The sequence below is a fragment of the Hyperolius riggenbachi genome, chromosome 5 (genome assembly GCF_040937935.1).
Source record: "Hyperolius riggenbachi isolate aHypRig1 chromosome 5, aHypRig1.pri, whole genome shotgun sequence".
Lineage (NCBI taxonomy): Eukaryota > Metazoa > Chordata > Amphibia > Anura > Hyperoliidae > Hyperolius > Hyperolius riggenbachi.
In genome coordinates, this window is record NC_090650.1 from 110330202 (window position 1) to 110353108 (window position 22907).

Below are 22907 nucleotides of genomic sequence, written 5' to 3' on the forward strand. Positions count from 1 at the left end.
ATGTGGATCAGCATTTCAGCAGTAAATAACACAATGTGGATCAGCATTTACGCAGTAAATAACGCAATGTGGACAACATTTCAGCAGTAAATAACGCAATGTGGACAACATTTCAGCAGTAAATAACGCAAAGTGGACAACATTTCAACAGTAAATAACGCAATGTGGGCAACATGTCGGCAGTAAATAACGCAATGTGGGCAACATTTCAGCAGTAAATAACGCAATGTGGACAACATTCTAGCAGCAAATAACGCAATGTGGACAACAGGTCAGCAAAAAATAACGCAATGTGGACAACATTTCATCAGTAAATAACACAATGTGGACAACAGGTCAGCAGAAAATAATGCAATGTGGACAACATTTCAGCAGTAAATAATGCAAAGTGGACAACATGTCAGCAGTAAATAACGCAAAGTGGACAACATGCCAGCAGTAAATAACGCAAAGTGGACAACATGTCAGCAGTAAATAACGCAAAGTGGACAACATGCCAGCAGTAAATAACGCAAAGTGGACAACAGGTCAGCAGTAAATAACACAAAGTGAACAACAGGTCAGCAGTAAATAATGCAAAGTGGACAACATTTTAGCAGTAAATAATGCAAAGTGGACAACAGGTCAGCAGTAAATAATGCAAAGTGGACAACATTTCACCTGCAAAAAAACAATTTACTCACCTGACAGAAGTCTCCTCTCCAGGCGGCGCCGCGCAGCTTCCTGCAGCCAGACGAAAGTCCCACGCTGACAGGACATGCTGACTTCTGACGTCAGCGCCCCTGTGAGCAGAGCGGGGAGGGGGTGGGTGCAGAGTTTCGGCTCTTCCCTCGACAGTCATCGGCTCCTCTCGTTGAAGAGAATCGGCTCTTCGCGAACAACCCATCACTACTGTGGCGGCGGGGGTTGTAGGATTAGTGGTGGTAGCAGACCGCACGCGTGCCCACAGAGACAGCTCCGCGTGCCACCTTGGGCACACATGCCATAGGTTCGCCAACACTGACCTATACTGTGGGCAACTATACTAGCTACCTATACTGGGGCAATTATACTACCCACAGTAGCAATAAAAAGTATGTAAACCCTTTGGAATTATATGGATTTCTGCTCAAATAGGTCATAAAATGTGATCGGATCTTCATCTAAGTCACAACAAGAATAGACAATCACAGTCTGCTTAAACTAATACCACACAAATAATTAAATGTGTCCATGATTTTATTGAACACTCCATGTAAACATTCACAGTGCAGGTGGAAAAAGTATGTGAACTCTTGGATTTATTAACTGGTTGAACCTCCTTTTGGCAGCAATAACTTCAACCAAACGTTTCCTGTAGTTGCAGCTCAGACATGCACAATGGTCAGGAGTAATTCGTGACCATTCCTCTTTACAGAATTGTTTCAGTTCAGCAATATTCTTGGTATGTCGGGCATCAATCGCTTTCTTGAGGTCATGTCACAACATCTCAATCGGGTTGAGGTCAGGACTCTGACTGGGCCACTCCAGAGCGTATTTTCTTCTGTTCAAGGCATTCTGTTGTTGATTTACTTCTATGCTTTGGGTCGTTGTCCTGTTGCAACACCCATCTTCTGCTGAGCTTCAGCTGTTGGATAGATGGCCTTAAGTTCTCCTGCAAAATGTCTTGATAAACTTGGGTACTCATTTTTCCTTCGATGATAGCAATCCGTCCAGGCCCTGACACAGCAAAGCAGCCCCAAACCGTGATGTCCACAACACCATACTTCACACTGCCTCTTTTTCTTCCCTCATAGTGTTGTGTGTTTCTTCCAAACAACTCTGGTTCAAACAAACTTTGGTTTCATCTGTCCAGAGAATATTTTGCTAGTACTGCTGTGGAACATCCAGATGCTCTTTTGCAAACTTTAAATGTGCAACAATGTTTTTTTGGACAGCAGTGGCTTCTTTTGTGGTATCCTCCCATGAACTCTGTTCTTGTTTAGTGTTTTACATATCACAGATTTGCTAATAGGGATGTTGGCATATGCCAGAGACTTTTGTAAGTCTTTCGCTGACACTCAAGGATTCTTATTCATCTCATTGAGCATTCTGCGCTGTGCTCTTGCAGTCCTCTTTACAGGACGGCCACTCCTAGTAAGAGTAGCAGCAGTTCTGAACTTTCTCCATTTATAGACAATCTGTTTTACCAGGCACTGATGAACTGAAAGGCTTTTGTGGATACTTTTTTAACCCTTTCCAGCTTTATGCAAGTCAACAGTTCTTAATCGTAGGTCTTCTGAGAGCTCTTTTGTGTGAGGCATCATTGATATCAGGCAATGCTTCTTGGGAAAAGCAAACCCAAAACTTTTTTTATAGAACAGGACAGCTGTAACCAACACCTCCAATCTTATCTCATTGATTGGACTCCAGCTGTCTAACACCTCACTCCAATCATCTCTTGGAGATGCCATTAGTCTAGGGGTTCACTTACCTTTCCCACCTGCACTGTGAATGTTTACATGGTGTGATCAATAAAAACATGGAAACATGTAATTATTTGTGTGGTATTAGTTTAAGCAGACTGTGATAGTCTGTTGTTGTGACTTAGATGAAGATCAGATCTCATTTTATGACCAATTTGTGCAGAAATCCATATACATCCAAAGGGTTCACATACGTTTTATTGCTACTGTATACTGGGGACAACTATACTAGCTACCTATACTGGGGCAACCATACTAGCTACCTGTACTGGGGCAACTATACTAGCTACCTACTTATACCTGGCTACCTACCTACTGTATACTGAGCTCGAAAATTTTTGGGTGCTGTGCGATCATTCCAAATCAAGGGAATGATCGCCTCAGGCAGGAAAAAGTCTAGGCCCTGGTCACATGACTCACTTTTGCCAAAGGGAATTTCACAGCAGCTTGAAATATAAAAGTTGTGTAATTTTATAGTACAGACCTGCATTCACTTTTACCAAAGATCTGGTAGGATGAAATATACAGGACATAAAAATGTAGAGAAAATGAGATAAGAAAATGAAACAAAACATTATACATGTATACTCTTGCAAATAAGAACCTGAACATTTTTTCCTTGTATTCCAGGCTGATGAAACATGCAAGTGCAATGGCTGGAAGAACCCCAACCCTCCTCCCACCCCCCCAAGAATGGATCTCCAGCAGACCGTTGTGAGCCTCACTGAGTCTTGCCGTAGCTGCTCACACACTCTTGGTAAGGTGACTCTTCATCTGTTTTATTAATTGCATAAGATATCTGCACAAGTTTTGTTTTTTCTTTTTCTGTTCTACCCATCCTTTTGTTTAGATTTTGTGTTGACAGTGTACTTGTCATGGGGGGAAAAGTTCTGTTTTATTTTCCTGGGGCTTCTTCTACTGAAGCCTTATAAGTCTCTTGGTGTCTTCCCGTTATGCTCCTTCTGAACAGCTGAGGCCCTCAGAAATTTTGCCAACTCACCAGTCGCATTTCCGCAACAGGAAGTGAGCATTGTAGAGCCTCACTTCCTGCTTGGCTACGGCCAGAAAGAAATCCCCAAAGGTCTTCCATTCAATTGCATCGCACCAGCAACACATGTCGCCAGTGTGAAACCAGCCTAAGGCCTGGAACCCACTGAAATCAGCAAACGCGAAACGCTACCGCTAGCGTTTTGTCTGAGCGGTTTGCAAGCGGATTAATGCGCGTTTTCGGTCGCGTTTTGCAACATTGTATTTTTTTGCTCAGCGGTTGCGTAGCGTTTTGCGTTTCGCGTTTTTATCCTGATTGGTCCTGTGAATTATTTTTCATTTTGTTACAGTGTGCTGAACCGCAAAACACTAGCAAAACCGTTCAGTTTAGGTTTTGCTGAACGTTTCCGCTAGCGTTTCAATACTTTACATTGAAGCGCTAACGCTCCCAAAATGCTGCAGGTCCTGCGTTTGCGTTTCTGGGAAACGCAAACGCTCCTGTGGAAGTTGCCCCATCCATTAACATTAGCCCAGCGTTTTGGCAAAGTGCTAGCGTATCGCAGCGCTGCCAAAACGCTGCCAAAAGCTCTCCTGTGGGTTCCAGCCCTTAAGCTCATAACTGAGGGTTGATTTACCAAAGGAGATGACCATTGCCTGCAAATCAAGTGAAACACTGGGTAAAATGGTGGGCACCCAATTTTTAGCCACAATTGGAAGTTTGAGGTAAACAGCACTCCACTACATTTTTTCTTTTTTACTAAATCATCCTATAAAGCCTTTTACACACGCTTAAGGGGCCCATACACTCAGCCGATTTTCTGGCCGACCGATCGATCCCGATCGATCGATCGATTGATCGTTTGCAAATCGGTTGGCCAATCGACCGATCGATGGCCGATTTCAATCGATTTCGATGGATTTCCGTCGACCAGGCAGGATGGAAAATTTAGGTCGATCTGATAAGATTGCTTATCAGTTTGCATTGGCCTTAATGGAAATCTGATGGCAAAAAAATGCCATCAGATCGAATTTCAATAGATTTCAAACTGAAATCTATTGGAATTCTATCCTGGTAAAAAATGTTCTAAAAACGCATCAGATAGATCATCAGATGCATTTCTTATCTATCTGCTGCCAATCTGACGAGTGTATGGGCACCTTTAAGGGGCCCATACACTCAGCCGATTTTCTGACCGACCGATCGATCCCGATCGATCGATTGCAAATCAGTTGGCCAATCGACCGATCGATGGCCGATTTCGATCGATTTCGATGGATTTCCATCGAACTGGCAGGGTGGAAAATTTAGGTCGATCTGATGAGATTGCTTATCAGTTTGCATTGGCCTTAATGGAAATCTGATGGCAAAAAAATGCCATCAGATCGAATTTCAATAGATTTCAAACTGAAATCTATTGGAATTCTATCCTGGTAAAAAATGTTCTAAAAACGCATCAGATAGATCATCAGATGCATTTCTTATCTATCTGCTGCCAATCTGACGAGTGTATGGGCACCTTTAAGGGGCCCATACACTCAGCCGATTTTCTGACCGACCGATCGATCCCGATCGATCGATTGCAAATCAGTTGGCCAATCGACCGATCGATGGCCGATTTCGATCGATTTCGATGGATTTCCATCGAACTGGCAGGGTGGAAAATTTAGGTCGATCTGATGAGATTGCTTATCAGTTTGCATTGGCCTTAATGGAAATCTGATGGCAAAAAAATGCCATCAGATCGAATTTCAATAGATTTCAAACTTAAATCTATTGGAATTCTATCCTGGTAAAAAATGTTCTAAAAACGCATCAGATAGATCATCAGATGCATTTCTTATCTATCTGCTGCCAATCTGACGAGTGTATGGGCACCTTTAAAGTGTACAGTATATATATAAAAAAATACAATAACATTTTCAACATTTTACAATTAAAAAAAAAGTACAAAAGTCAGTGAAAAAGTACTATCAAATTTATTTTGAGTATTGTTTGCTGGTGGCTTGAATTGCCTTTAAAGTCAACTTGTGAAAATATCACCTAAGAGAAGACTCAGGAGAAAAAAGTGAATTGCATATGGGCCCAAGTGTTGATGATACTCTCAATATACTACACTGTATAGGGTTCCTGGTGCCTCTCTGTTTTTGTTTCCTTTATGGAAGGCGCATTGTGACCTCCAGGATGTCTCCTCACTTTAGAGTACTGGCAATATAGTTTGATGTCCCAGATGGCACCTTCCATTTAGTTGCTGCACAGTATCCTGTACATTTGCTCTAGCCTGATGTGTTCTAATTTAGATGCTTGTTTGATTCAAGTCCTATATTTAATCTTTCATCCTTTAGTTTTATCCAATGATAACACTTTTTGTTCTTGCTGTCTTTCAGCTTTCCATGTTTCCCATTTAGAGAACGTGTCGGAAGAAGAGATTAATAGACTTCTAGGAATTGCACTTGATGTGGAATATCTATTCACTTGTGTACATAAAGAGGAAGATGCTGATACTAAACAAGTCTATTTCTACCTATTTAAGGTAGTAAATACATCTTACAGGAAGGTTCTTATTTTCATGGGGAGCATGTTTTAATTCAGCATTTTAGCATTTTCCCTTTGCTATATAGTATTGTTAACATGGCCAAAGTGTTGGCAACAAGGGAAAGGAGTTGCTTGTAGTAGCTTTTGGAGGTATTTTGAGAGTTGTAATGGGATCTCTTGAACCCCTTTAGACCATTATGTCCTACCCTGCCAGCATGGTTGCATTGTGGTTAGAACACTCACCCTGCAGCACTGGGTCCCCGGTTCGTATACCAGCCAGGGCACTATCTGCATGGATCTTGTAAGTTCTCTCTGTGTCTGCGTGGGTTTCCTCCAGGCACTTTGTTTTTTTCCCACATCCCAAAACCAGACAGATAAGTTAATTGGCTTTCCCCTAAATTGGCCCTAGACTATGATACATACACTACACAATACATACATAGACATGAGATTGTGAGCCCCTTTGCGGGACAAGACAATATACTCTGAACAGCGCTGCACAAGTTGTTGGTGCTATATAAAAACTAAATACTAATAATAATTAGGGATCTTCTTAGTAAAATATGCTCTTATCAATTTAGGAGCTTAAAGTGGATTTGAACTCTTGCACAGGACAGAAGGAAAACAAAGAGAAATGCACCCTGTATGCATTTAGAGAGTTTAGCCTGCCTAATTCCCCCTCACAAGTTGTAATCTGATCTCTCCCCTGTGTCACATGACAGATGGCAGATAAGCCCATTTGATAGCACTGGATGTTAACAATATGTCTGCTTCCAGGAATCATAAAGTAGAAACAGTGCAGATTTATTTTAAGATTTGAATCAGCTGTAACAAAGAAATGTTCTTTGTTTAAAGCTTATTATGCTGTTGTGTTTCTTTTAGAGCAGAGAGGACTTCTGAGTTCAGTTTTGCTTTAAATTAAGACAAATGATCTCTATAATATTTAATCACAGTATCTCAAGCAAACAATCAAAAACCTAATATATATCCCAAAATTCTAAAACGTTATTATGAACACAATTCCGTTTCGAAACGAAAAACATTTTTTTTTTACAATCTGTAGTTTATCACTTTAAACACCTGATGCACGTTTCAGGCCAAATGAATATAGCTTCCTCAGAGGCTTAACAAGCGATTAAAACTTTGACATAGCAAGGTGTATACATGAGAATGCAGGCAGTATAAGTGGAATCTTTGTTCAACCAAAAATCAATGTTCCAAGTAAAGAACAAAATCCCTTCACCACACTGCATTGGAAGTCACTAAACGAAAACTGCACCACTTGTACAGCTGAGTGTGTCACGTCTATTCATCTAGCCAGGTCTGCAGACAGTAGCATACCTACCCGGCTGCTGGTGTATGCTACCATCTGTCTGAGGAAGGAACATTTTCTTGCCGGCAAAAATGCATCAGACATTTAAAGAGGAACTTTATCGAAAGATGGTAGTAAAGGAAGAAAAACAAAATCAAGACATTGCCAAGTGAGAAGTTATAAAATAGCAGATAGATCAAGAAATGATTGATAGTCGCTGTGTAATTTGTTTACAGGGTTTCAACCACCATGAGCCTGTGGGGCAGCATCTTAACTTCTAGCAGACATGGAAAAAAAGGACAGAACCAACTGCCCTTATCTATAAACACACCCACAACCCTTCTCTATAAATACACACACTTAGGGCTCGTTCACACTAAGGGCATTTTTGCCCTTTTTACCAGCGCAGACGATTTTCAAAATTCCCCACAAAACGCTTGTGCAATGAATCTGTATGAGAAGGTTCATATCAGCACGTTGCGTCTGCTTTGCGGACCGCAAAGCGGTGCCCGTACCATTTTTGCTATAATGGAAGGTGTAGGAAGAGTGCTAAACGCTCACAAAACCGTTTTATGCGGCGATTGCGTTGGTGTTTTTTAGAATAAATACATTGTATTTATTCTTTTCCGGGTCAAAGAGTTCACTTCCTTGCGTCAGGGAGTGAATGACAAAACCGGTCTGGAAAAGCGCTTTTACCAAAAACGCAGCTTGCCGGGAGGGCGGAAAAAAAAAAGCTGCACAAAACTGCAAGTGCACTGTCTCTCCCCCCCTACCTTCCACCAGAACATAATGTACAGATCTTTGTAACCCCCCCCACCCCCCTTGAGTGTCACGCCATATGCAGCGCGATGTGCGGTTCTAATTTACTGGGGTCTGTGCTGCGAGGATTCTTCTGTAGCTGACGTCAGTAGCATTCACTCATCGCTATCATGCCCTCTAGTGGCGCCTCTCATCACACGCGCCACTGCAGGGCTGATAGCGATGAGTGAATGCTACTGACGTCAGCTACAGAAGAATCCTCGCAGCACGCACCCTGGTAAATAAGAACTGCACATTTCGCTGCATATGGTGGGACACTCGGGGGGGTACAAAGATCTGTACGTTATGCTCTGCTCTGGTGGCAGGTAAGGGGGGAGAGAGAGCGCGCTGCACATGCCGAGACATTCAAGGGACAAAGGACTTTATGCTCAACTCTGTTGGCAGTATGGAGGGAGACACGGCGGCACTGTGCCATCTAAATCAGCAAGTAAAGCACAAAGTGGAGGCAAACAGCTCAGTGCACATGGGTGAGCCTGGCAACATGTGGCCATCTGGACTGACAACCAAGGCACAAAACAGGGGCAAACAGCTCAGTGCACATGAGTGGGATTACTCAGAGGGACACAGAGGTGTGCTATAGATATTGCCCAGGTCTGGCTGGGTATCCATCAAAAACCTGCTACCAAAATCTGCTAACAGAGTGACTCAGAGGTTGACCACATCCATCAAAATCTGCTATGTACTCTGCTTATGGGGTGGCACAAAGATCTGTATTTCCTACCCTCGGCTTATACATGGGCCAATCATATTTTCCAGGGTTTTTTTAGGTAAAAGTTGGGGGTTCGGCTTACACTCGGGTCCGCTTATACTCGAGTATATACGGTATGTGCTTGAGATAATGTGATTCAATACTAAAGGGATCCTTTGTGATAATTCAAACACCTAATTTAATAAAAGACTTTCTTTTGAGGATCCCAAATCCTTTTGTCTTTTTGAGGGGGATTTGGAAAGTTAACACATTTTAATAATTGTTCTCCTTTTTTCCTTTGCATGCCAAAGCTTTTAAGAAAATGTATTTTACAAATGGGAAAACCTGTGGTGGAAGGATCATTGGAGAGCCCCCCATTTGAGAAGCCTAGCATTGAACAGGTAAATGAGGATATAATGACCTAACTATCCCCTCTTGGCTTTGCATACAGGCATTTTATCCTAGAAATATGCATTCTTTTGAACTCCTGTAATCCCGAATCCGTTGGGAATTGTTTCATCAGGTCTGACACTCTGGACATATAAGTGATAAGGCAGCAGCTTAGTCTTCACGCCATGGGGACCAATTAAAATGTTCAGTAATATCATGTTGGTTGATTGATGAAGTTTTGTCCATCCTTGTCACACACAATTTCTATACTGATCTTTATTTTATCTTTAATCCTGACTAATATGGTATTGGATAAGCAGTTTGTAATGCAGGCAGTCCTCTACTTACAAACAACTCAAGTTACAACATGTCAGAGATACAAAGTTGATTTCATATACAAAATGTTTGTTTGTTTTTTATTACACAATTAGTAGACCTAAGCCCGTTTAAAAACAGGCTCTAGGTCTGTGTTGAAACCCCCTCCCTCTCCTCCCCTCCCCTTCCTTCCCTCTCATCCTCCCCTGTGACTGCCGTCACCGCACATGCGCGCGCCCCCACCGCACGCACGCACGCCCGCCCCCACCGCACGCACGCACGCCCGCCCCTTCTGACCCCATCCTCCCTCAGCTCTGCTCAGTCTCTGCGTCTCTTCCTGTAGTTTAATACTAGAAAAGAAGCCGGCACCATCTGTTAATTCTCTTTTGCTCTTTTATTGCACCAAGATGTTCCAGCAGTTGGAGCAACGTTTCAAGGTTGCACACCTCTTTATCAAGCTTGCTGGAAGTCAAATACATACTAAACATTCACACGTTACAATTTATACCTGACATGATTAGCAGCAACCAATGAAATTCAAACCTGTCTGCCCCAATCACAATAGTCCTAAGTTGCTGGACCTGATGGGGAACTTCTATGTCGCTGCTATGATGGGATGCAGTATGGTGGGACCACCCACCGGTCATCCCCCCCCCCCCCTTGGCTAGACCAGCCCCGTCTCCCTGGGTCCGCCGGACGTCACAGTGACTCCATCACCCCGCCCACGGCGGACCTGATGGAAGTCCTATGTACACACATGCAATGGGCGGCACCGTGCGCCGTCCCAGCGTGTCTCAGCGGGTACTATGGAGACGCAAGCGGCTAACAGCCGCTGACGTCACCAGATGGAGGTGGGGAGAACGGGGCAGCAAGCCAATTAGAGCTTTTTTACGTGGGTGCGACGTAGATGTCGCACCATAACAATAGTAAACATGCGGCTTTTTTTTTTTCAAAAGCACTTAGGGCTCGTTCACATTGCGTTCCGTTAGCGTTGGGGTTTTTTGTTTGGATATTTTTTTTCGATTCCCGGCGCTTGGGTTGGCATTCCGTTTTTGTGAAAAGCGCTTTTCCAGAGCGTTTTTTAATTCACTCCCTGGCTGTAGTCAGGAAGTGACCTCTTTGACCCGGAAAATAATAAATACAATGTATTCTTTAAAACGCGAACACAATCGCCCTACAAAGCGATTTTGTGAGCATATAGCGCTCTTTCTATACCTTCCATAATAGCAAAATCGCCCACAGCACACGAACTGCGCTGATATGAACCTTCTCACAGACATTTATTGCACAAGCGTTTTGGGGGCAATTTTAAAAATCGCCTGCGCTTGAAAAAAGGCCGAAACACCTCTAGTGTGAATGGGCCCTTACTAAATGGCAGTTGCTCAGTCCATCAGCCAGAATAGCATGCAAGCAAGTAGGGAGGCTGGTTGGCATCCTATGGATCAAAAAATGCCTTTGTAAAGAATTAAGCAAATACTAAAAATCCCCCATGAGGAGATGGTCTAGTCCAAAACCTGCTGGCTCTGTCAGATTTGTGTATATGTGGAGAGCATGGTTAACTTAGTTAAAAATTTAAAGGGCAACAGTAACGAGAGGGATATGGAGGCTGCCATATTTATTTCCTTTTAAACAATTCCAGTTTCCCAGCAGCCGTGCTGATCTATTTGGCTGAATCACACCAGAAACAAGCATGCAGCTAATCTTGTCAGATCTGACAATAATGTCAGAAACACCCGATCTGTTGCATGCTTGTTCAGGGTCTATGGCTGAGAGTGATAGAGGCAGAGGATTAGAAGGGTAGCCAGACAACTGGTATTGCTTAAGGCTACTTTCCCACCAAGACGTTGCGTTTTAGGGGACGTTATGGCCACATAACGTGCCCCTAACGCAATGCATGGTGGTGTTGAAGTTGGACGTCAGATTGAGCTGCGTTATGCAGCTCTCAAAGCAGCCGCTCCAGGATAGTGATGGGAACTCCGGATCTTTTTAAGCACTCGGATCATTTGAATCGGATCATTGAAAAGATCCGGATCTTTGAACCAAATAATTTGAATCATTTTACTAGTGAAGCAGACTGGGGGTGAAATGACTAGCAGGACAGGACTTTCCCTGCACTGTACATTCTGTTATGTTCCTGCTTCTTCCAGACAGACATCCACTGTGAACCGAATCTTTCATTGTGGTGATCCGGATGATTCGACTCACAAAAAAGATCCGGATCAAATGAACGATTCGTTCATGATCCAGACAACACTACAGTCCCACCACAAGTCTCCACAGTGCAGTGACTATCAATTAGCCATGTGGCTGGCCACGGAGGAGGAGGGGAGACCTCCTCCTCCAACAGTACTGAGCATGTGCAAACAGTCTAACGCGGCTAAAGCCGCATATAACGTACTGCATGCTGCACTTTCCCAGAACGTGCAGGGTTACAATGTAACGCAACGTGGGCACTGTGAACAGCACATTGATTTTACTTTACTATGCGTTGGGCTGCGTTACAGGCTGCACTAACGTGCGTCTGTAACGTCTTACTGTGGAAGCAGCCTAAAAGGAAATAAATATGGCAGCCTCCATATCCCTCTCACTTCAGGTAGAACAGTGGCTTTCAGCTAGTGATCATTAAATGCATGGGCCCTGCCTAGCACATTTCTGACTGCTTATTATTCCAGATAGTGAATTCCACAGGCAGATTTTTAGACCGTAAGCAGGAATAACCACCATCACCATTATCAAACCTAGACTTCTGTCTTCAGTGGCCTGTGCACATATCTAATCATAAGGAGAAGCATATGCAAGCTTGCTGTGCTGTCTAAAGCATTCAGGCTCCTCATCATGTTTTCACTGTGTTTGTTCCAATTTAGCTTTCATTTCATTGTTGCTGTTCCCGTGCATGACTGCCTTTGTTCATTTAACATTCCCATTCACATAGCTGCACATTTCCAGACACAAAGTGCTGAATCAAGGCTGTCATTCTGAGATTGTTACTGCCTCACTGACACAACATGGAGTTATGATAGAAGGAGCGTATAGCCTTTGTTTCTTATTAAATCCAGTCCTTTAGATGAACCTCAGAGTCGAGATATTGCTTAGCTTGTGCTATATTTAGCAAAAATATATAATGATAAAGGCAAGTAATGGCAGCAAAAGCAGGTCAATAAATACGGTAGCTTTGTTGCAAGGTGACTGTTGTCTCCGATTCAGAATCCTCTCAGCTTTCCCCGCTGTCTGTTTACTAATCAGAAACTGCATACCGTATTTTTCGGACTATAAGACGCACTTTTTGTCCCCCAAAAGTGGGGATAAAAAGTGGGTGCGTCTTATAGTCCGAATGTGACTGCTTACCGATCTGGTGCTTGTTTCTTTTGCCGTGTAAATTAATGTAATGACATCTGCGGTGGGGAGAAAGCAGCAGCAGCCCGATCCAAAGTCCTTCTGAGCGGCATAGCAGCAGCCGCTGTGTAACATGGCAGTACAGTATTTGTCCTGGCCGGGCCGCCCCCTCTCAGCGCATTAACCTTGTGTCAGCGCGATTTAAACTTCTTGTGAGCGGTATAGCTGCAGCCGTAATGAAGATTGGCATTAAAGTACGCGTCCTGGCCGGCCCCTCTCCGTTCAGTAGCCCTGTATCAGCGCATCCAAAGTGCTTGTAAGCGGTATAGCGGCAGCCGCGGTGATGTCCGGTGATGCTGCACGTGGTTGTGATCCTCATGTCAGCGCGATTCTAGCAGCGATGCACGGCTTCGGCCGCTATGGCAACAGTGTCCACACAGGCTTCCGTATTGCCTTGGTGCCCTCTCATGACGTCATGATAGGGCGCCAGTAAACAAGGCAATACGGAAGCCTGTGTGGACACTGTTGCCATAGCGGCCGAAGCCGTGCATCGCTGCTAGAATCGCGCTGACATGAGGATCACAACCACGTGCAGCATCCCCGGACATCACCGCGGCTGCCGCTATACCGCTTACAAGCACTTTGGATGCGCTGATACAGGGCTACTGAACGGAGAGGGGCCGGCCAGGACGCGTACTTTAATGCCAATCTTCATTACGGCTGCAGCTATACCGCTCACAAGAAGTTTAAATCGCGCTGACACAAGGTTAATGCGCTGAGAGGGGGCGGCCCGGCCAGGACAAATACTGTACTGCCATGTTACACAGCGGCTGCTGCTATGCCGCTCAGAAGGACTTTGGATCGGGCTGCTGCTGCTGTCTTCCCACTCCAGATGTCAGATTAATTTACAGCATGAATACCCACACCCCACGTGACTACTTTGTGAAGATGTCATCCAGGCTGGTGAGATGTGAAAGGTCATTGTAGTGGTTAATGTAGTTGGGGAGGGGGGTGTAGGGGTTTGTGTAGTATAGTGCTGAGGTGGGAGGAGGGGAGGATATCAGGGGTAAGTGAATTGTGATGTAATATAGTATAGTTGGTGGGGGCAGCAGGGGTTAGTGTAGCTGGGAAGTGTAACTTAGAAAGGTACATCTTGTGGAGAAAGGTCTATAATACACTCCTGGACCATGGATGCACATAGGTTTAGTAATTTTTTTTCCTGGTTTTTGCTCTCTAAACCTAGGTGCGTCTTATAGTCCGGAGCGTCTTATAGTCCGAAAAATACGGTAATACTCCAAGGCTTTCAGCTACAGGTGGATCTTGCCAACCACATTTTATGCTGGGAATGCACAATGCATTTTTTTGGCAGATAGATGGTTCGATAGATAATTTCCAACATGTCCAATCTTACTTTCGATTATTTTACCGCTCGATTTCTCATAGAAGTGAATGGAAATTGATAAGAAAAGAGAAGAGAATCAAGCGGGAAATCGAGTGGAAAAAACGAATTGAAAATCGACCGAAAAAACGCATTGTGTATTCCCAGCATTACTTTCATATTCAGGCCCCATTCACAGTAATGAGTTGCATTGCGTTCTCTGTGACAGCAGGAACACAATGTTAGATATATCGGCGCTGCACACTACCCGCGCGTCCTGTCGTGTACGGTGTAGCATACAGTTCAATGAAAAGTATGCTTCACTTTCACTGTTATTACACCCGTTTAGCGGTAACACACTGCATGTAGTGCGTTACCATGCAGCCTGTCGTTATAGTCGCTATAGGTGGAGGATTGCGGTTTGGCGAGCTGTGTTACCAAGCGGCAGATATTTCGTACCACTCCACTGTGAACAGGGCCTCAAAGTTTTGAATCATTCAAAACAATAAGTGGGGTCAGCTTTAATAAATAAATAAACAAATCTGAGCTGAAGAGCACAAGCAAAAAAAGGAATAAGACTTTATTCAAGGACCAAATGTAAAGGAAGTGTATATCTTATTATTGCAAAGCCTCTAACACTAGATTTTATACAAACCAGAACCTACTAGGTCTTTAATCATTGATGTAGTATATAATAATTATTAATATTTTTAATAGTATTATTGATATTATAATTAATATTGGTATCAATAATTATAATACTATTGTTATTACAGGTAGTCCCCGACTTACGAACACCTGACTTATGAATGACCCGCCGTTGCAAACGACACAAATATAGGAACAAGTCAGACAAAGTTTTCAAATAGACCTTAGAGTTTTTGAGAAAATCAATTTCAAAAAATTCTAAGAAAAATGTTTTGAAACTCAGTAAAATGACATTTTGCTGTGGAACATTATACTATATAGAGCAAGGGTCAGGAACCTTTTTGGCTGAGATCCATAAACGCCACATATTTTAAAATGTAATTCCGTGAGAGCCATACCATATGTTTCAAACTGGGACAGTTCCCATGTGTTGCCATGGTTATGTGTATACGGTAGATCCTTCGGGCAGGGGAAGTGTCAGGCACTTCTTCAGCTTCTCTTGGGTTTCAGCAACATCAGCAATCTCCCCGAGAGCCAGACAGGAGAAATTCCGACTTACAGCTTGTACAATTAGCTAGCTGACTTGGGGGTTGATTCACTTTGTAGGCGAGATCCTCGCACTGTCACTGTCACACTAGTACTGTCACACTAAGCTGCGCTGCTTGAGAAATTTAGCTTAGTGAATCAACCCTTAACTGTGAGCCAGATGTAGCCATCAAAAGAGCTACATCTCGAGCCATAGGTTCCCTACCCCTGATATAGTGCGTTCCAAGCTATGCATACATATTGTAAAGCAAACCTGTAATCCAGCCCTGGATAAAGGGGGACAGAAGGAGGCACAAAGGGGGACAGGGATCAGAGGTGGTACAGAGGGACACAGTGGAGGCACAGAGGGGAGGTGCGACAGATGGAGACGCTGAGGGAATGGGGACAAAGGTGACACAATGGGGGACAATGAAGGCAGAGGGGAGTAGAGGTGACACACAGGAGGACATTGGTGGCACAAGGGGGGCACAGAGGAGGTACAGGGGACCGAGATGGCACAGTGTTCCGACTTAAGAATATTTTCAGGTTAAGAAGAAACCTACAGTCCCTATCTCGTTCGTTAATGGGGGACTACCTGTATTGTTATTGATACTGTATTCTCAATAATATTCTCCTTATTAAAAGTATTTATTATTATTATTGTTAATATTATTGCTTCTACTTTTCCTTCACCTCCTGGATTGAGTGGTTGAGTAGAACATTTTGTTGGTGGAAAAGGAACTTGCTGTAGTAAAAAGAGAATTTTTAGTTAAGTTATAGAATGGAATTATTTGTCTATTTACTGCACAGCAGGAAAGCACGAATCTTTAAAAAATCTTTAAAAAAAAAATGCCCCTATGGTTGGAGACCTCTGGAAGTTGCCACATAGGCTTCCTTCTGCAATGTGTAGAGCCTGGGCTGTAATTCTGTCCCCCTGACTATACGATTGTCTAAATCCCTTATTTGGAGTAAATATACAGATCCAGTGTTTTCTTTCTTCTGAGGGTTTTTTTCCCTCCATTTTTCTTAATCGGCTTATGTGTTCCAGGGGAGTGATTTAAAAAGCATTATAGTCAGAGGATCGGCATTACAGCCAAGAAGCTCTCATTTATTCAAAGAAATAAACACCATTTCCTTAGCGTTCTAATGACTGTTCTACAGTAGTTAACCCACAGATAACTGCTACTAACTAGAGATGGTCAATTAGTTGCAAATATTTCTGATGTGCATGCAAATTTAACACAAATTTTATACAGATTGGAGTTGGGCCAGTTAAATGCACTTCCTGCTGATTTTGATTGGCCTAATTCCAAGTTGTAGTTCTTTGCAACTGATTACCAATCACTAGTTAGTAGCCATGATCCTCAAGACTCCATATTTTCAAATGTGTTTGTTTTTCTTTATTTTTTGTAAATTGTATACTTTGCTAATGAGTATTTCTGTTTCATCGTCTTACAGGGTGTAAATAATTTTGTACAGTATAAATTTAGCCACCTACCAGCGAAGGAAAGGCAGACTATCATAGAGCTGGCCAAAATGTTCCTGAATCGCATCAACTACTGGCACCTTGAAACTCCCTCACAGCAAAGACAGAGAGCCCCGACAGAAGATGCTGCTGCATATAAAGTCAACTACACTAGGTAACTAGCACCCTTCTACCAGGTGAATACAGAAGTATATGCATATGTTTACATAGGACATACCACACTTTCTGTAGGAGAATATTTTTTTCTAACCTATGGAGCCCTATCTGGTCCTGTAGATCCTTCCTAATCCTCTGTTCAACCCACCCATTAAATTATACGATCTGCAGGTCAAATACGTCTTTGGCCAAAGTACTTCCGAAGGCAAGCAACATGTATTGTCTCCTTATACTATATCACCAGTCCATGACCGTCCTGTCTGTCTGCTGTTTCTGCATTCATGTCATCCCCTTTGCGCAAACTTAACCAGTTTAGCCTTCAGTCGTTTTTCACCTTGTGCATCTGAGCAATTTTAACCTCCCATTCATTCGCCAATAACTTTATCACTACTTATCATGTAGGTAGAAAAAAACAAAGTCTTGTAAAAATAATACCTTTTAATGGGTAACTGATACAGTTAAATTATGCAAGCTTTCTGGGATCTAGTACCCTTCTTCAGGCATATTTCCAGATATTTCCAGAAACCTTTTCACTACTTATCACAATGTATTGATCTATATCTTGTTTTTTCCGCCACCAATTAGGCTTTCTTCGAGTGGTACATTTTGCTAAGAATTTTTTTTCTAAATGCATTTTAACAGGAATATTAAGGAAAAAAATTGAAAACATTCATTATTTCTCAGTTTTCAGCCAGTATAGTTTTAAAACAATACATGCTACCATAATTAAAATCCACATATTTTATTTGCCCATTTGTCCCGGTTATTACACCATTTAAATTATGTCCCTATTACAATGTATTGCACCAATATTTTATTTGGAAATAAAGGTGCATTTTTTCAGTTTTGCGTCCATCACTATTTACAAGCTTATAATTTTAAAAAGAATAGTAATATACCCTCTTGACATACATATTTAAAAAAGTTCAGACCATTAGGTAACTATTTATGTTTTTTTGTTTTTTTTAATTAACCTCCTCGGCGTTCTATTGAGATCGCCAGGGAGGCTGCGGGAGGGTTTTTTTTTAATTAAAAAAAAACTATTTCATGCAGCCAACTGAAAGTTGGCTGCATGAAAGCCCACTAGAGGGCGCTCCGGAGGCGTTCTTCCGATCGCCTCCGGCGCCCATAATAAACAAGGAAGGCCGCAATGAGCGGCCTTCCTTGTTTTGCTTAGATCGTCGCCATGGCGACGAGCGGAGTGACGTCATGGACGTCAGCCGACGTCCTGACGTCAGCCGCCTCCGATCCAGCCCTTAGCGCTGGCCGGAACTTTTTGTTCCGGCTGCGCAGGGCTCAGGCGGCTAGGGGGGCCCTCTTTCGCCGCTGCTCGCGGCGAATCGCCGCAGAGCGGCGGCGATCAGGCAGCACACGCGGCTGGCAAAGTGCCGGCTGCGTGTGCTGCACTTTATTTGATAAAAATCGGCCCAGCAGGGCCTGAGCGGCAGCCTCCGGCGGTGATGGACGAGCTGAGCTCGTCCATACCGCTCAGGAGGTTAATTACAAATTTTATTTGGATTTTTTTTGGGAGTGTGGGAGGTAAACCGTTAATTTTAAATGTAATAGTTTGTGAATTTATTTAAAAAAAAAAAAAAAAAAAAAAAAAGTATGTAGATTTAGTATTACTATTTGGCCACAAGATGGCCTCATTCAAATTTTTTTCTTCATGTAAGCGAGCGCTCTAAATGCGATCGCCGGGAAATCGCCTGAAAATGGTGCAGGCTACACGTTTGCGTTAATCGCCGGCGATTAAAGGGAACCTAAATTGAGAGGGATATGGATGTTTCCTTTTAAACAATACCAGTTGCTTGTCAGTCCTGCTGATCTCTCTGATTGCAGTAGTTGCTGAATCACACACCTGAAACAAGCATGCAGCTATTTCAGTCTGACTTCAGTCAGAGCACCTTATCTGCATGCTTGTTGAGGGGCTGTGGCTAAAAGTATTAGAGACACAGGATCAGCCGGACAGTCAGGCAACTGCTATTATTTTAAACAAAAAAAATCCATATCCTTCTCAGTTTAGGTTCCCTTTAACGCAAATCGCCCAAGTGAGAACAGGCCCATAGGGTATCATTGCACTAGCGCTTTAAAAAGCGCTAGCGCTTGAGCGTTTTTCCGAAATCACCTGTGTTCCCATTCATTGATCTCCGGGCTAATGGGCGGCGGCACGCGTGCATGATAGGCAGCGGGAGCATGCAGCAGCCTTTTCCTTTTGGACGTAGCGGATACGTCCAAAAGGCTAAAGTAGTTAACCATTTATGCCGTCTGGACTTGACAATCACGTCCAGGCGGCTGGTCAAGTCCAGGCGGCTGCTGTAGGGCTGCTGTGCGCTGCTGCATGCTCGCGTGGTCCCCCGTTAGCCCAGAGATCAATGAATGGTAACATAATTCCCATTCATCTAAGTTCCCGGTAGAAAGACCAAAGGTTTCTTATCAGAAACTGCCATCTTTCTTACAAAAAAGTTTCCCTTCCTCCTAATACTTCCTGAAAGCGAGCACTTCGCTTCCAGGGCTAAAAAAAATAAAATCTCACAATAAAATCTTGTGGCCAAATAGTAAAACTACATCTACATACATTTTTTAATAAAATAAACCCACATTATTACATTCAAAATTAATTGTTTACCTCCCACACCAAGAATTACCCAAATAAATTTTTTTATGAAAAAAAAATTATAATAAAAAAACAATAATAGTTACCTAAGGATCTGAACTTTTTTAATATGCATGTGTAGAGGGTATATTACGAAAATTAATTAAATTTTTTTAAATTATAGTGATGGATGCAAAAATGAAAAAATGCACCTTTATTTCCAAATAATTTAAATGGTGTAATAACCGGGACAAATGGGCAAATAAAATACATAGGTTGTAATTATGGTACAGCTATATTTTAAAGCTATAATAGCCGAAAACTGAGATATAATGCATTTTTTCAATTTTTTTCTTAATATTCCTGTGAAAATGCATTTAGAAAAAAATAATTCTTAGCAAAATGTACCACCCAAAGAAAGCCTAATTGGTGGCGGAAAAAACAAGATATAGATCAATTCATCGTGATTAGTAGGGATAAAGTTATTGGCGAATGAATGGGAAGTGAAAATTGCTCTGATGCATAAGGTGAAAAAAACAGCGGGCTCGAGGTGACATGATGAGATAGTCATGGGTATGTACAGTGCCTAGCACACAAATAACTATGCTGTGTTCCTTTTTTTCTTTCCCTGTCTGAAAGAGTTACATATCAGGTAATGTAAGTGGCTGACTCAGTCCTGACTCAGACAGGAAGTGACTACATTGTAACCCTCACTGATAAGAAATTCCAACTATAAAACACTTTCTTAGCAGAAAATGGCTTCTGAGAGCAGGAAAGATATAAAAAATGTCAATAGTTCATAGATTTTAGCTCTGGCATATTTTAATGAATGTGTCATTGAGCAAAAACAATAAAACAGTTAAAACTTAAAAAGTAGATGAAGGCTGCTTTCACAGTGGGACGTTACAGGCGCACGTTAGAGCAGCCTGTAACGCAGCCCACCGCACAATAATAAAAAATCAATGGGCTGTTCACAGTGCCCACGTTGCGTTACAGTGTAACGCTGCACGTTCAAAGAAAATGCAGCATGCTGTGCGTTATAGGCGGTTTTAGCCGCGTTAGACTTTTTGCACATGCTCAGTGCAGGAGAGGAGGAGGGGAGAGTCCGCTATTGTCCCTAGTCACATGGCTAATTAATATTCACTGCACTGTGTGACGTGCAGTGTTAACTTCCTGGAGCGGCTGTTTTGTGCGGTGATGGGCTGGTGGGACCACGTGATGCGGAGTGTTCCGATCACATGGTCTCCACAGTCTTTGGACGCATGCGCCGTTTTTGTCCGATAGTATGCGTCAAAAAGTATGCATCACGGACGCATCAAGACACTCATAACGCGGCTCTATATAACGTTCAACTTCAAAGCTCAGATGCGTTGCCTTAGGGGCACCTTATGCGACCTTAACGTCGCATCTAACGAAACGTCTTAGTTGGAAAGAGCCCTTAACCATAAAATAAAACTGTGGAATATCTTAAAAAGTCATTTTTAGGAGAAGGAAGATAGATACCATTGTTTATTTCATTTGTTTATTTTCGTCTCTGGTGTCCTTTAATATAAACAAAAGAGAAATTGTGATACTTCATCCATCGCTCTCTGCTCCCCTACATATACAGGGAGTACAGAATTATTAGGCAAATGAGTATTTTGACCACATCATCCTCTTTATGCATGTTGTCTTACTCCAAGCTGTATAGGCTCGAAAGCCTACTACCAATTAAGCATATTAGGTGATGTGCATCTCTGTAATGAGAAGGGATGTGGTCTAATGACATCAACACCCTATATCAGGTGTGCATAATTATTAGGCAACTTCCTTTCCTTTGGCAAAATGGGTCAAAAGAAGGACTTGACAGGCTCAGAAAAGTCAAAAATAGTGAGATATCTTGCAGAGGGATGCAGCACTCTTAAAATTGCAACGCTTCTGAAGCGTGATCATCGAACAATCAAGCGTTTCATTCAAAATAGTCAACAGGGTCGCAAGAAGCGCGTGGAAAAACCAAGGCGCAAAATAACTGCCCATGAACTGAGAAAAGTCAAGCGTGCAGCTACCAAGATGCCACTTGCCACCAGTTTGGCCATATTTCAGAGCTGCAACATCACTGGAGTGCCCAAAAGCACAAGGTGTGCAATACTCAGAGACATGGCCAAGGTAAGAAAGGCTGAAAGACGACCACCACTGATCAAGACACACAAGCTGAAACGTCAAGACTGGGCCAAGAAATATCTCAAGACTGATTTTTCTAAGGTTTTATGGACTGATGAAATGTGAGTGAGTCTTGATGGGCCAGATGGATGGGCCCGTGGCTGGATTGATAAAGGGCAGAGAGCTCCAGTCCGACTCAAACGTCAGCAAGGCCTTTTCGGGTTGAGGATGGAGTCAAGCTCAACTCCCAGTCCTACTGCCAGTTTCTGGAAGACACCTTCTTCAAGCAGTGGTACAGGAAGAAGTCTGCATCCTTCAAGAAAAAAATGATTTTCATGCAGGACAATGCTCCATCACACGCGTCCAAGTACTCCACAGCGTGGCTGGCAAGAAAGGGTATAAAAGAAGAAAAACTAATGACATGGCCTCCTTGTTCACCTGATCTGAACCCCATTGAGAACCTGTGGTCCATCATAAAATGTGAGATTTACAAGGAGGGAAAACAGTACACCTCTCTAAACAGTGTCTGGGAGGCTGTGGTTGCTGCTGCACGCAATGTTGATGGTGAACAGATCAAAACTTTGTCCTTGCAAAGAAAGGTGGCTATATTGGTCACTGGTTTGTTTTTGTTTTGTTTTTGAATGTCTGAAATGTGTATTTGTAAATGTTGAGATGTTATATTGGTTTCAGTGGTAAAAATAAATAATTGAAATGGGTATATATTTGGGTATATATTCGTTTTTTGTTAAGTTGCCTAATAATTATGCACAGTAATAGTCACCTGTACACACAGATATCCCCCTAAAATAGCTAAAACTAAAAACAAACTAAAAACTACTTTCAAAAATATTCAGCTTGGATATTAATGAGTTTTTTTGGGTTCATTGAGAACATGGTTGTTGTTCAATAATAAAATTATTCCTTAAAAATACAACTTGCTTAATAATTCTGCACTCCCTGTAGTTACCATTAATTTAGAAAATACCCCAATAACCTCAACTCCTAAAGCTGGCTGTCTGGGAGTAACTCTGGACTCTGAGCTCTCATTTCAACCACATATTAACAACCTCCTGCTACTTCCATCTAAAAACATCTTCAGAATTCACCCCTTCCTTACACAAGAGGCTACTGTAATGCTTGCACATCCTCTAATCGTGTCTT

The 22907-nt window shown here is 42.6% G+C and overlaps 1 protein-coding gene across 2 annotated transcripts in view; it reads left to right on the plus strand.

Moving 5' to 3' along the window:
• The window catches only part of KAT2B (lysine acetyltransferase 2B), a 120879-nt gene that overhangs the window by 46841 nt on the left and 51131 nt on the right, over positions 1–22907 (plus strand). For both annotated transcript variants that reach the window (XM_068236125.1, XM_068236126.1), the window contains exons 2-5: positions 3075–3201; positions 5817–5962; positions 9095–9184; positions 16831–17012. In XM_068236125.1, coding sequence (XP_068092226.1) covers positions 3075–3201; positions 5817–5962; positions 9095–9184; positions 16831–17012 — 545 coding nt within the window. The remainder of the gene's footprint in view (positions 1–3074; positions 3202–5816; positions 5963–9094; positions 9185–16830; positions 17013–22907) is intronic.